Raw genomic sequence first — 13,858 nt, forward strand, 5'->3', positions numbered from 1 at the left:
CATGTGGCTGGCATTTCCAGCCTACCTCATATGCATATTTAACATAAATGTGATCTAATGCCCTGACGCCGTAAAGGCCCATTGGAGTTTGAGCCAATGGCCCGAGGCTACATGAGGACTGAGAGGATGGAGGGATGAAACCGGGATGCAGAGACAAGACAGAAGGTTAGAGAGGCTTGCATATTGTGGTGTAGATACAAACACATAAGAGGCATAAATCTAGACTACCTGTGAGTGGAGCCCACAATGCTTTTTGCTCTTATGTAATTTAAAATGTAGCTTGTGAAGCAGAAAAGTCGACACTAACAAGCCTAGTGGCTGAGAAAAGCCATTTTCTGACAACAGAAGATGTGGATTTAGTTAAGCATCTCACTCTTTATGAGCCACTTGGCAACTTGGGAAGCTCTATCAACGGGCCGAGACTCAATATGGAAAGTGCTTTAACAAATGAGGCAGAGCAGCAGAAACAGACCTTTGGACCGTGGAGTGTTTGAGTGCGTGCACATGTGTTTGTGGAAGTGTGAAGCAGAGTTGTGTTTGTTCAGCTGTGACAGGCATTCAGCATGCACTGGATACAATTGCTTCTCTAGTGTCCAATTTATCCGTTCTGGTTCCTGGGAAAGTGTGTGTGTGTGTGTGTGTGTGTCAGACATGGTGAATGATACTGGCAATTCCCTTGAGGAGCCTGAAAATGGCAACAGGCAAATGGAGTTGAGGTTCATGTGACCTGGTGCCTCGTGAAGCACACATGGTCTGGATTTAAGAACAATAAGAAGCTTCAGGGACATGAGCACGCACAGTGTCGACTGCTGCAGTAACATTCACGAAGCACTGAGGTGTGTTCATTGGCCATGCAGCTTCTAAATCAATCAGTGCAGTGTAATTGTCACAGAAACCCACTTTTAGCTGAAATCAAGTGCTGCTGACTTTTTGATGAAGCTCTGATGTGTCCTAGCAATTGTGCTAATGGTAAAATGAATCTCAAACAACTATTCTGGTAATAACGAATAGAAGGAGCTATAAGCTAAAAGAAGACAGAAACACAAAATAATCATGTTATATTTCCAAAATGTTTTAGTATTTAAAATGTTACTTTTAGACTAGCTGGTCTTGTTGTTTTATTTGGCAGTAACATTTGGGCTCCTGTGCTGGTGTGGTGCCAAAGTAAACACCCCCCCCTGCACTCCCCTATCAACCAACCCCCGCCCACACACAGTCTTGAGTGTCTCAGCAATGTCATGATGAAACACAATCTGGCTCCTGGTGTGAAGGACAAACCCACTGGTCTGTGCTGGGCAGCCAGTGTTAGCTGCAGACTAAGCAGGGTTATGAATATATCATATGGACTGGTAGCTAAACCATTAAAATTTAAAAATGAATGAAGTGCTGTACAACAACCATTTCAGAGGAAATGGAGGCTGGGGAGGAATACTGTTATCTGTTCTGGTGGAACTAAGTGTGCATGAGTGTGTATCTGTGTAAATGAGTGTATGAATTGTGCTTGGAAACTGCCACACAGTGTTCCAACATTGTGCATGTACCTGTGCTGCAGATACGCTGAAAAAAGTAAATATCCTGGGTGTTCACTGTTCTCCAAATGGAAGTAATGGGTCTGTGTGGGTTCATGCTGTCGGCAGCAGGGTACTTACAGTTGAAAGCATGTCGTCTGTTAGTATTCGTTTCCAGTTTTGTTTTAGTTTTCACAACACATTTACAGTTTTTATTTTCTGGAAACATTTTAGTTGAATTTCATGTCATTTAGTCTTTAGTCAGGTTTATTTTTGTAGTGGATTTCTAAAGCAGAATGAGGAGTTTGAATGTGTAACATACCTGGTAGGCAAACACAGTTTTGCATGTACTGTACAAACAGTGTGCTGTGTGTATTTGTGTACTGTGGTGTGTACTGCTACTGACCTGGTAGAAGTACGGGTTGGGCTCAGATTCTCCCACCCCGTTGAAGTCCTCCACGTTAACTAGCTGGAAGTCAAAGGTCAGGCCGGGGTTGGGCACCTGGAACTCAGGCAGTTGCTGGACATGAGGCAGGTTTCCAAGGTGTTTGTAGCGCCAGTTGTACAGGTTACACAAGCTGCGGGACAGGAAGACAGAAACACATGAAGTCACACTGTTCTTATGTCCTTTAATGTGAGGAGATAGTGCCAATCACTAGGACACTGTATCCTTTGTGAAACTTGGTCAAAAACTGACTCTAGCTTCATGCTCTGCCAGGCTGACCCACCTTGCACGTGCACGGCCCTGTGCGTCCAGGTCTATGGTGGGCACTCCCAGGCGCACAAAGCGGGTGAACAGAGACTGCTCCATGTTGGAGTACTTCTGGAAAGCCATGTTCTTGATAACAGGAGGCAGCTGGTGGTGGTCTCCAATCATGATCCAACGCTTCAGCCTGCTGTAGCCATCCTCTGGGTTCTATGGACAGACGACGACAGGAAAAATGATTGGTAAGAATGCATGTTATGGAGAAATGAAATACAGGGGTCCATACTAGACTCAGTAAAATATTGTCTTTTCCATTTTAAACTATATAGGTCCAACACTGTTGAGCTGTAAATAACTCTGCATGAATTAAAATATAGCCTGCACAGTCTAACCTCTGTCCACGTGTAATCCCTGTGCACGACGACTTCTCCATGTTGTCTAACTTTATTTCATTTTGTCTCATCTAATGACTTGACAATATTACATAGTGTACATGAAATCAGATTTTCAGCAGAGAATAAAATTTAAGTCCAGGAGGGTAGTGGAGCATGAAGGGCCGGTTCACGTTTTACTCATGTGTGCGTCACTGCCAGATTTTGATAATTAGATGTGGTTTATTTGGGTCTCGACCCCAGACAAATCTGATATACCAACCACTGCAAATCAAGATCTGATTTAATCACTGAAATTACTGATAAGGGTTGAATGGCTGGATAATGAACGGGAAGGGCAGGAGGAATAAACATTTTCACTGTGACGTATACCTGGCAGAACACTCTGACTGTGGCTCACTAGGAAAGAGAGATAAGAGAGGAGCTCTGGCGAGGTTTGTAGATGGGCTGATGTGCTTAATGAGCTCATCTGTAAACAGACATTAGCACTATCTCGGACAATTAGGCACAACTACCAAAGACAAGCACCATTACTGTGTTTGGAGCCCATCAGTCAGACCTTAACAGATAGAAAGTCAGAGTCCCGAGTTAAGGATTAAACGAGTCTTGATGTCAGAACTTAGGCCTGGCAGTGAGTTTTCAGGCAAGGCACGGCTGTGGCTTTTCAATAATCAAGATTAACAGCAAAAATGACCAGTTTTAGTTGAAAAGCTTGCACATCATAAGTTTTAACACTTAGTCAGGATGGGGTTACCTGTAACAGGAGGGGGATGAAGGTCTCGATCTCCAGAATCTGAGCAGCTTCTTCCATCAGGATGTTGTCATACTGATGAAGAGAATAAACAATTTAAACCAGGTCCTTGTATACAAGCTTAACCATGGCTGCTATCTTTATGTCAACTGTGAGGAGTCTACCTTAAATCCCAGCTCCACCAGGTCATGGCGTTTGAGAGCAGCATGCGTACAGGTCATGGCGATGATTTTGGCTTCTTTCACCAGCAGATACTTGGAGCGGTCCAGTCCACTCCTCAGCAGCTCAAACGCCCGAAACTCCTTCCAGGGTGGACGAGAGAGAAGGTGAGGGTCAGCAGAAATGTTTTATCAATAAACATGACCGGGAACACAAATAGTAAAACGAAATCAGGAAACAGCAACCCCCCCATAGGCAATTAAAGATGACCTCTGGAAAAAACTTTCATGTATTTGTGACTGAAGTTAAGTTTTGCTATCATGTTTTATACATGGGGTTATGAGGGGAAACTTAAATGGCACACTGGCAAAATGATGGATGATTACTGTCAAAGATGATGGATAAGATGCTCATCTAGGTTGAAATAATCACACCTCCAAAAGGAAAGAGTCAGAGTTCAATAATTACAGACACAACCAATACATCTTTGTGTCTACCCACATTTCAAAACGCGATGTTTGAAAAACTTTAACCCTCTGACAGCTCCAACCGTCTCCACTTTTGATTCCCTGGAGACGTCTCATCACTCCAGCATACGAGACATTCTACCCGCCTTTTAATTAAACATATTATTGTCCCTTTTTCCCATGATGCAGTGACACACAGGACAGCCAACCACGGGGCTGCTCTGCAGGGAGTATACTGAGTGTAGTTTGCTGTTCAATAACTGCAGCTTGAAGAGCACAGATTTTGTCAGATGGTTTATACTGGAATGGAAAATGTAGTGGCCAGTCTTAACACAAAATATTAATCAGTTCACTTCAGAGAGCCGATATCATGGCACTATGAAAAGCACGCTGGGGGGGGTATATGGGTAAACAGGCATGCTATTTTCAGGTTGCCACACTAGCTGTGTATATGTAAGGAAGGGAGAGAGGGAAGGGAGAGGGGAGAAGTAGACTCGGACAGCGCTGGGCTATAAATATTTGATGTGTTACTATTTTAGCATTAATATTAAACCGATCAAAACATGCAATATTGATGAGATCTATTTTTAACCCCCGTGGCTCCAGAGCGGATGAAGGGTGAAATCAAGACGGTATGATTCACGGACACTGAGAAGAGATGGAAGAGAGGAAAAAACAAAAAGGAGTAAACAGCGGTAAGGATGTGGTGGGACTGCAGAGGAAACGGGAGATGTCTGTACAGGAGGAACCCAGGAGGCACACTGTGCATCTGTCTGTCGAGCAATAAATTCTCCGGATATTCCTCTGACAGCTTATTCCAAACTGCTTTTACATTTGAAAAGGCAGACAGATAAGCAAATTCAGCAGAATGTTGCTTTGTCTACCCTGCACACCACAGACAGCAATACCTCTTAATGGGTGTACAGATTTCACTGCAGCAAGGGTGAGGCTGAGGGAGGAGGGAGAGGTGCTGCGATGCAGTGATACAGAGGCCAGCCAGATAAATCAAGGTCACCACACATGTTGGGATATTACCTCCGGCCAATAACTTCTTTATTGCTTTTCTGAGACCTTCTTGGTATTCCCATAAATCTGAAATGTTATTGTTATCCCTACAGAAATGCTCGATGAGCTGTGTGTGTGTGTGTATTTGGGAGTGCAAAAGAGCGTGAAAAAGAGTGACAGAGAGAGTAAAAAAGATAAGTAGTAATAGCCTTCATCACTTTGTTGTACCGCTTATCTTTTCTAAAGAGTCAGCCATTATATCTACAAATAAACAGCACACGTACTGTGAAGCAACTTACAAGAGAGATGCACAAGTGGCAGAAGAGACCACTGACTGTTAATCCACAACAATGTGTCACTATGGTGGCCAGGAAGGCACAGTTAGTTGTGCATGTGAGATTGTGCAACACCTGGACACACAGCTGGTCGACCATCAAATACAACTGACATAGCCTCTGTGTGTGTGTCTGTGTGTGTGTAGTAAAAGAAGTAAAAGAAGGGAAAAGGCTCTTTACGTTCACCTCAGATAAGATGGAGATGGTGTGTGTGTGTGTGTGTGTGTGTGTGTGTGTGTGTGTGTGTGATGTGTGCTTCTGCACATGTGCTTGGTCTCTGTATGAATTTTAATGTTAAGTACATTGAATTTAACTGTGATGACATGTGGTCTATAAATAAAATTGCCTTGCCTTACTGCACTCAAGTAACCTCCTTACATCCCACTGGGTGCTGCTCAGCAGTGAGGGAACTAGTACACTGTGTGTGTGTGTGTGTGTGTGTGTGTGTGTGTGTGTGTGTGTGTGTGTGTCTGCGCGCGCGTGTCGTTCTTACCTCCAGCTGGGTGAATATTTTCTTGATGTGGCGGTAGCAACCCTCTGCGATGTCCATGTCCTCCTCATATGACCGGCCCTTGAACACAGGCTGGGGGGCGTTGGAGAAGTACTTGTGGAAGGGAAAGTGTGCAGCCACAGCCTGCACCTCCACTTTCTTGCCCTGTTTAGGCCTGACTTTACTCATGTACTCTTCCCAGCGAGATATCACCTGTAGTGGGTGGAGAGAGCAGACAGTCAGTCCTCTGAATGCTAAGCGGCTGAGTGATATAGTATGTGTTTAGTGCATACTGGAGAATCTCACACATCCTTGTGGCTTCTATGAATTTGGGGTTTATGTGTTTATGCTGCACGAGTGCACAGTGGGTGTTCTGCATGGCTCTGCCCAGCCTAAATGGTGCATGCTGGATTTTAACTAAAATAATTCAACCATAGCAAAAAACAAAAAAACAAAAAAAAAACTGAACAGAAAGCATCACTTGTATAAAGGTACCCCTGCTGAGCACCTAATAAACCAGCTTCAACCAAACAGCAGGGCAGCCTAGTTCTAAAAATACTGCACCCCTGTGATAAACAACTTGAAGGATAGCATTAATGAATCTGCTAGAGGACTCAGCTTAATTGTGTGTTAAGTATCTGTCTGCATGGACTATTAAGAACCCTATCGAAACCTTCTCCACATGTGCACTGTTACCACTGATCGATGACAGAGTATTCAGCTCACGGTCAGAGATTCGCCACACTGAGAACTTCTTGACATTAAAACTTCAAATGTCACAGCACTACACTGCTGGCAATTCTTCAGAGCTAAAATAACTCAAGAACTCAGCTAAAATGAAGCGTGGGTTGAGAATCTCTATGCAACATTAAATAAGGAAGGTGTACAATATGGTGTGTGTGTGTGTGTGTGTGTGAGTGAGACAACTGACAGACTTCTGGCAAGGTGCAAAAATGGCAGCGTGAACATCATCAGGCATGAATTGTAGCCCTAGAGCTCCGGTTACGGCCATGGTATGAAGTATTAACTATGGCTTTGACTCACCAGACAACTATCTGCTATAGGACACAGTTATGACCAGAACTAAAAACTATGTCACTGGCATCTTTACACTGTTTTTCTACGTCTCGTATCATTGTTGTGATGTGACACTTAAGTGACAGAAGAGGAAAAGGTGGGATATAAACTTGAGCTTCCCTTTAACACTGAAGACAGACAGCTCCATCCTGCACTTCGCTATGTTACAAATGTCTATTTTAGAAGCCTTCTAGCAAAGCATGAGAGTGCAAGTAAGTAATTGTCTGCAGTGGCATTTCTCCTGCAGCCTGAGAGGACAGCGATAATTAGGTGACAGGAATAAACAGGGTTGAGAGTGGTTCTAGGTATTTGCAGTCTAGGCAAAAAGAGCAGTGAGTCTGGGGAAAGGAAACTTTAATACTGCCTGGATTTGACTGGCATGAATCTGTCTGAGCAACAGAACACACAGTACAGAAATCTATTCTAATTAATTCAGCAAAATTTCTCCTGGATACACTCAACTCATTCTCTCTCCCTCTCCGTCTCTCTCTCTCTGTCTGTCTGTCTGTCTGTCTAAGTCAATATTAATATCTAAACGCACATTTCAAGGATGTTTGTTCAAGGAAGCGACTGACTGTCTGGACTTTTGGTTTGTTGTGCTAAATCTGTATGCTCATAGGAACTGTACTGGACATTAGACTCACTTTATCTTGATGAAATATGATGCACAAAATGAATCAATATTATGTGCAAAACCCAAAGCACAGCCTGTGCACCACTGGCTGACAATCACATTTTCTGACTTTTTGTTTCTCTGTAGACATACACACTAGGGGTGGACGATATGGCCAAAATCTACCACATTTATACCATCACATATACGTAACTTTATCTCACAGTCACAGTGCATATCGTGATTAAGTAATAACATGACATAATCATCACATCTGACTATTTTATTGTTTTATTTGGAGCTTCCATACGAACAAAAACAGCACCTGAGTTAAACACAAAAGACTAAAAACAGTAGACCTAACTTCCTTTCAAAGTGGAGGCTTTAAGTTTCCAAATGAGAACAACAGAGATGCAATAGAGGAACATTATCGCCATCAACTGTCGCTCTCACATTACATGAGAACATGGTACGCAGTCCTGCAGTCCAAATCACATGACCTTGTGAGGCAGCTGGATTGTTATAAAAGCTGTACAGGTTGAAACATTTCCACCGTTGCACGGTACATACCGTCATACCAGACACCCCTGATAGACACCAACTGATCTTACCTGGTACAGGTAGAAGTGTCCAGCAGTCTCACAGGTGTAAGAGACATCTCCCGGGACATCCAAGCTCTCTTGTAACCTCCCCACCTCTCTGAGGAGCTCCAGTCTTCTGGCCAGGACATAGTTTACCCTGCCATATCTGCAGACAGACAGACAGACAGCACAGTTAGTTGACAATCTAAACAGTTTACCGTCTTGTAAAGGGAGTTAAAACGAAACAACTGGTGTCATGACCCAGGTTCATCGGCCTTCAACAAACTGCTGCCTGTAACTGGGAGATTTGGAGAAAACTGGCAGAAGAAATCATGAATGGATGCTTGTTTCCATCCACTTCTGTAATACAATTATTGAGAGTTCTTGATTGCATTGAGATAAGCATTAGGTGGCGCCAATTCTCCGGTCGTAAAACCATTATACCATTCCAGAAGAGGAGCGCCAGTCCAACCAACAAAGGGTGGGAAAAAAAATGTAGAAAACATAATGGAAAAAAATGACCTTTCTATCTGTTTCACATATAAATGTGAGGAAGATTAAATCAGATCTCTGTGGAGACATTTTGATGTGCAGACACATCTCCACATGTCAGATAAATGTTCATCAGAACTCCATCTCCCATTAGCAAAAGAAAAAAAAAAACATTTTTGCAAGTCTTTCCATTCACATCAACCTTTTCTAATGCGATACCGCAAAATGCACAATACGATCCGTTGATGGAAACACGGCTGGTGCGGATTAAACCTGTGATTTGATTTCCGCTGTAGCATCAGATTGCTAAATGTCCATGAACGGATAAGCAGAACACAGTTAATCACGATCTAATGATCACTGAATTGCGCCCTTCGCTGACAGCAAGCAGGTGACGAAAAGCCTGGTCGTCAGTACAGTGCAGTATTTAACAGAGTAAACTATATTGTGAACATGATCCAGTGGAGAACAGAGGTTTTAAGAGGGCCATGGCTGTCCTTGACTGTACACGAGGTTTGTTTAAGTTCTATCATGCATCCTATTGTGCAGCTAAACAATACTGCTTAAAAGCAATTATCAGGTGGCAATGAGACAAGCAGCATGTACAGGAAGACAGGAAGTGGGAGGGGTCACAGGGTAATACTGGAGGTGAACTCTATTTTTAGAGCCTCTGCAAAGATCCTCAGTCAGCAGATGACTCAAAGACAATCACAGTGCTCTGCCTGTTTGGCCTGAATAAAATTAAATAAAAATGGGTAGTGACCTTGCCTCCCAGGCTGACAGACCTGTGAGGCTGCTGAGAAAGAAACCCCAGAATAGACACACAGATGTGAAAATCAGCATTTATCAGGTAGATTGGTATCTAAAAAATAAAATAAAATCCAGTATATATAAAGCTTGCACACACTGCAACCACTGCGCATGAACCTGAATGAGGATGCTGCATTTAATTTCCCCCATCAGCAAAAGTGACATTTTCTCAACAAAGATTACTTTTTACCCAGAACCTCGCGCACACAAACAACTTAACATACAACTTGGACATTTTAGAAGACCTCTCCTATACCGCAATCAATGTGCACTCTGACAATCTCATTAAAACAGCACAAAATTCATCATGAAATACAGGGAGGCACTGTTAATTGATGGTGCTGCAGCTTCCTCTTTGTTAGGCATTCGAAGGAGCACTGCCTTCTACTTTGTCATCTCGTATACGGTGTTAATTAAAACTTGCTGGCTCTCCTCTCTTGCTGGTGTCAGTGGGGTGGAAGGAGTGTGGAGTCTGCATGTTGTTAGGAGGCAGGCGGGAACATATTAAATGCTGCAAGCTAAAGCTCTTTCTTTTATGTCTGTGTTGCTGCATAATTTAAGAAGGTAACAGACTGCTTCCATGTGCAGACCCCAGTTCCCATACGCTGCTATTCGTACACACTGCACAGTAGTCATACACAGAGTACTGCAAATGAGCGACATGCATCACCCCACCCTTCCTCCTCTGGAAGGATTGCTAAGAACCATGGGGTGCAATTTGCTCAGTGCCACAAATGAATAAGGTGGTAATTAACAATGTAGGCTATAAGGAAAGTATAAATAGTAACAGCATGAAAACTTGATATTCAGTAACACTGAGCTATTTATATTCAGGCCAAAAAGCTTTGCTAGCCTACTCCCCCCATCAAAAAAAAAGAAGATTGTGGCTGATTCATCTAATAACGGTGTTAAATATAGCAGCAGTCATGTAGAGCTGTAAATGTTTCGGGTATCTTGAGGTAATCTCTCTTTCTTAAGTCTGTCATGAGTGCTGAAAGTGCGCTCCTCTCTTTTCCCATCCCACTATATCTCAGTGGCAAGATGTGAGTCACAATCCTTCAAGGCATCTCACAAAGACACACACACACACCCTGGCGTTTACACAAAGACATGGGTGAGAGAGCTGGGAACTACTGGGGCTTCCTTAACAAGACTCTAGTGGTTCCTGTCTGAGGCCATTTGTTCTGCGGCCCGCCACCAGTGCTGTACAGTCTGAAGACGAGCAGCACTGTGTGTTTTAAGTGTCCATTAGTGTGTGGACAAAGAAAGTTCTAAAACAACTAGTGTTAAAACTTTGCTAGTTTTATTAAATCACAGTTAGGTGATGTCACCCACTACAGATATAAGAGGGCACCTTCCTGACCTCAACTTAAAGGTATTAAAAACCTGAAATGAAGCGTGTTTGTTCATGTGATTATTTATTCATTCATGCATTCATTCAATTATTTAGGCATGTTGTTGTAAATGAATTAATTATTAAAAGGCCTAATGTGTTTGGACTACATTACTGAAACTACTGAAGATTATGATTTCTTTTTATGGGTCAGTCATAACTGTAACATAACTGATAAAGACACATAACATTAATGCTAAAATTATTGAAAAATATTGCTCTTAAAATTGTTTTCATCCCAAAATCCACAGAGACTTTCATTCCTACATTGTTTAGGAAATGTAGAATTATGTGTGACTTTTAATCAGCCCTAAAAAAAACTTTCTAAAATCAAGACATTTTCAGATATCTCATGTCTGCCGTAAACCTACTAGTTTCTGGTGGCTACTACGAATGGGTATGAGGTCAGTTCTTGTGGTGCAGAGCAGTGATGATGGGGTTAAACAGACAGGACTTGCCTGTGAGTGCAGGGCTGCAGGGAGAGATCCCTTTCACTGGCCCAGAGGCCTGAGAGGCCAATGATGCCTAATGAAGATAAACCAAGTCCGTGGCTGGGCATACGGGAGTATCGAGTGGCCCCCTCACTGTGTTGACTCATACTAACTATGTATGTGGACAGCTGGGCTGCTTCTTCGTACATACGTATTTGTGTGTGCGTGTGCATGTGAGTTGTCTTCTTTGATCAAATTGCAGCATATATGCACTATAACTCTGTAACCATGCGTTGAATGCACTTCCCCACATGTGTGAATTCAAGTTGTCTCAATTTTCACACGAGCGTTCCTGTTTGTCTATCTGTGTGTGTGTGTGTGTGTGTGTGTGTGTGTGTGTGTGTTCTCTCTCCACCTGTTCCCCGCTGTCCTCACCTGCTGAAGTCTTTCTCAGTCTCCAGCTCCTCTTCTCCGTGGCCCAGACGCAGGAGGTGGCGCTCGTCGATGTCGAGGGCCATGATCTTTTCAAACAGCTGGTTCAGAGCCTGGTGGTGTCAAAGTAAACACGATCAGATGTGGGAGTCTTGCTTTCAGTGTCTATCAACGTGTTCCAGTTCTTGAGCGAGTGCTGTTGGTGTGTAATACCTGAGGTGTTTAGCATGCTATAGAGCAAGCGTCTATTCCCATAATAAGGAATATAAATGCAAGGGGAAACTATTACTTGACTATGAGATTTTTCATCATTATACCCAGCTATGTTTTTTGTGGCCAAGGTTCCTTTTGGCAGGCGTCCACTGGTGCAGAATAACAGTAGATTACTTTATGATTAAATTCTAAGGGAAGACTGGGGCACAAGGGAGCTTAGATGTTAATTTTCCCTCCATGGTTTGAATATGACTAATGCCTGATTAATAGGCTGCTCTGAGTACAAGTACAAGCTCGAAATTCTCCAGGCAGCTTCACTGTGTTTGAGAAACTTTTCTGAGATCAGAGATGTGCTGATTTGGTTTGTGTGTAGACTGTGTCGTGCGTTCACCTGATTCGAGTGTGTGACTATGAGGGTCCTCTGCTCAGGAAAGTTGTGATAGAGGTTTGAGATGATCTGAACGGCAACATCTGTCTTTCCAGTGCCTGGTGGTCCAACGACCTAGAGAAAGAGCAGGAAGTGAGGAAGGAAATGGAAAATGTTAACAGAAAGAAGCAGAGGAGAAGATAAGCACAATCAGAAGTTAGGTCACAGTACAAAGGCGCTTGCCTTGGAGATACCCTAGTGGTTGTGACAGCTAGGCCATGGGCATGTCAGAACATGCTAGGCTGGTGCCCCATCGTTAGCACTGCTCAGACATATCCAATGCAACAAGGCTGTGGTGCTGCCTGGCACGCCGAAACCCAGTGACTGCACAGATGGGCGCAGACACAAAGAGCTACTGAAAATGCGGAAAATTTATCGGAGGCATAAGCACTGCATCTCTCAAGCCTCCCTCTAGTACTCATCTGAATGCTAATAGCACTTCATCTCTGTGTAGAAGTTACAATGCTAATTAGCCTCATATTTACTGAACTGGAGGGAATAGCACATCTAATTTACTAAATAAATATTCATGAAACAGGTTAGTCTTAGTATGGGCATCTCAGGTGAGTAATTTTGGCTAAAACAGTAAGCACAATTAGATATTCCTGCATAAATCAGTACATAATCAGCCCTTGGTTTCCCTACATGAAAGCGGAGTAGAATGCGAGGTAGTGCGTGTGTGTTATGGCTCCAAACGACTGTGACATATGCCAAGAAGGAAGGTTAGAGGGGGTGTGGAGAGGAGCAGAGAAAGGCATGCATGCAGAGTTGTTTTATGACTCTGCTGACAGCCAACTTGCCGTATTTACCTCGGCTAGCTGCACAATAAATAACTCAGACCCCACCGCCAACTTCCAATCACCACATCTGAACGGCAATTTTGTCATAACAGTGCGCAAACAACAGTATGCTGGAATGACTTAGTTTTGGATGTGTGTATGGACTGGGTGCATCCAAAGCTGTAATCCTATGTCACTTTATGCGTGGTTGACTATTTCATTTGCATTGCCAACATTACAGCGATGGTTCAGGGAAATTTGTCATCCCTCTACATGAGTGATGGAGATAGGGACACCAAAGAGCTGCATATTTACTGGTGAAGGAATTCCCCAGGTGTACATCACTGAGATTAATGTTTGCAAATCTTTGGCTTTGGAACAGTGAGCTGAAACAGTATGCAGCTGCAGGATCAGCACTCACTGGACTGACTCGAGGCTTTGCCCAGGCAGCAGCACAGCCAAGGATACGCCTGATGACTTTAAAACAAAGCTTGTCCTTCTAATTACGTCGAAAACGTTTGTAACTTTTTCTGTTCATAGAATAAAGTTAGAAAGGAACAATAAAATCAAACATTAGGTAGTGTGGGGTATTTCAGTTTAAGTTAATGTTGCCATTTTCTATGTCGTTTACTATGTTTCTAAGTTTTGGTGGCCTGCGTTCAGTATAGATATACATACATATGGAATAAAAACATGAAAGAACCGTCCTTACCATGGTGAGTCCTGGCTGCATCCCGGCTCGAATGGCTTCAATCTGAGTCGGAGTGAACTGAATTGTATTCCTGTGAGAAATGTAC

At 43.1% G+C, this 13,858-nt stretch overlaps 1 protein-coding gene across 1 annotated transcript in view; it reads right to left on the reverse strand.

The window, feature by feature from the left end:
• Window positions 1–13,858, reverse strand: part of aqr (aquarius intron-binding spliceosomal factor) — a 46,236-nt gene that overhangs the window by 12,499 nt on the left and 19,879 nt on the right. Inside the window, exons 23-31 of the mRNA XM_076748814.1 lie at window positions 13,774–13,843; window positions 12,247–12,357; window positions 11,646–11,755; window positions 8,115–8,250; window positions 5,817–6,026; window positions 3,522–3,659; window positions 3,361–3,432; window positions 2,237–2,424; window positions 1,915–2,086 (exon numbers count right to left, since the gene is read on the reverse strand). Of these exons, the coding sequence (XP_076604929.1) occupies window positions 1,915–2,086; window positions 2,237–2,424; window positions 3,361–3,432; window positions 3,522–3,659; window positions 5,817–6,026; window positions 8,115–8,250; window positions 11,646–11,755; window positions 12,247–12,357; window positions 13,774–13,843 (1,207 nt within the window). The remainder of the gene's footprint in view (window positions 1–1,914; window positions 2,087–2,236; window positions 2,425–3,360; window positions 3,433–3,521; window positions 3,660–5,816; window positions 6,027–8,114; window positions 8,251–11,645; window positions 11,756–12,246; window positions 12,358–13,773; window positions 13,844–13,858) is intronic.

Source organism: Chaetodon auriga, chromosome 14, assembly GCF_051107435.1.
Source record: "Chaetodon auriga isolate fChaAug3 chromosome 14, fChaAug3.hap1, whole genome shotgun sequence".
Taxonomy (NCBI): domain Eukaryota; kingdom Metazoa; phylum Chordata; class Actinopteri; order Chaetodontiformes; family Chaetodontidae; genus Chaetodon; species Chaetodon auriga.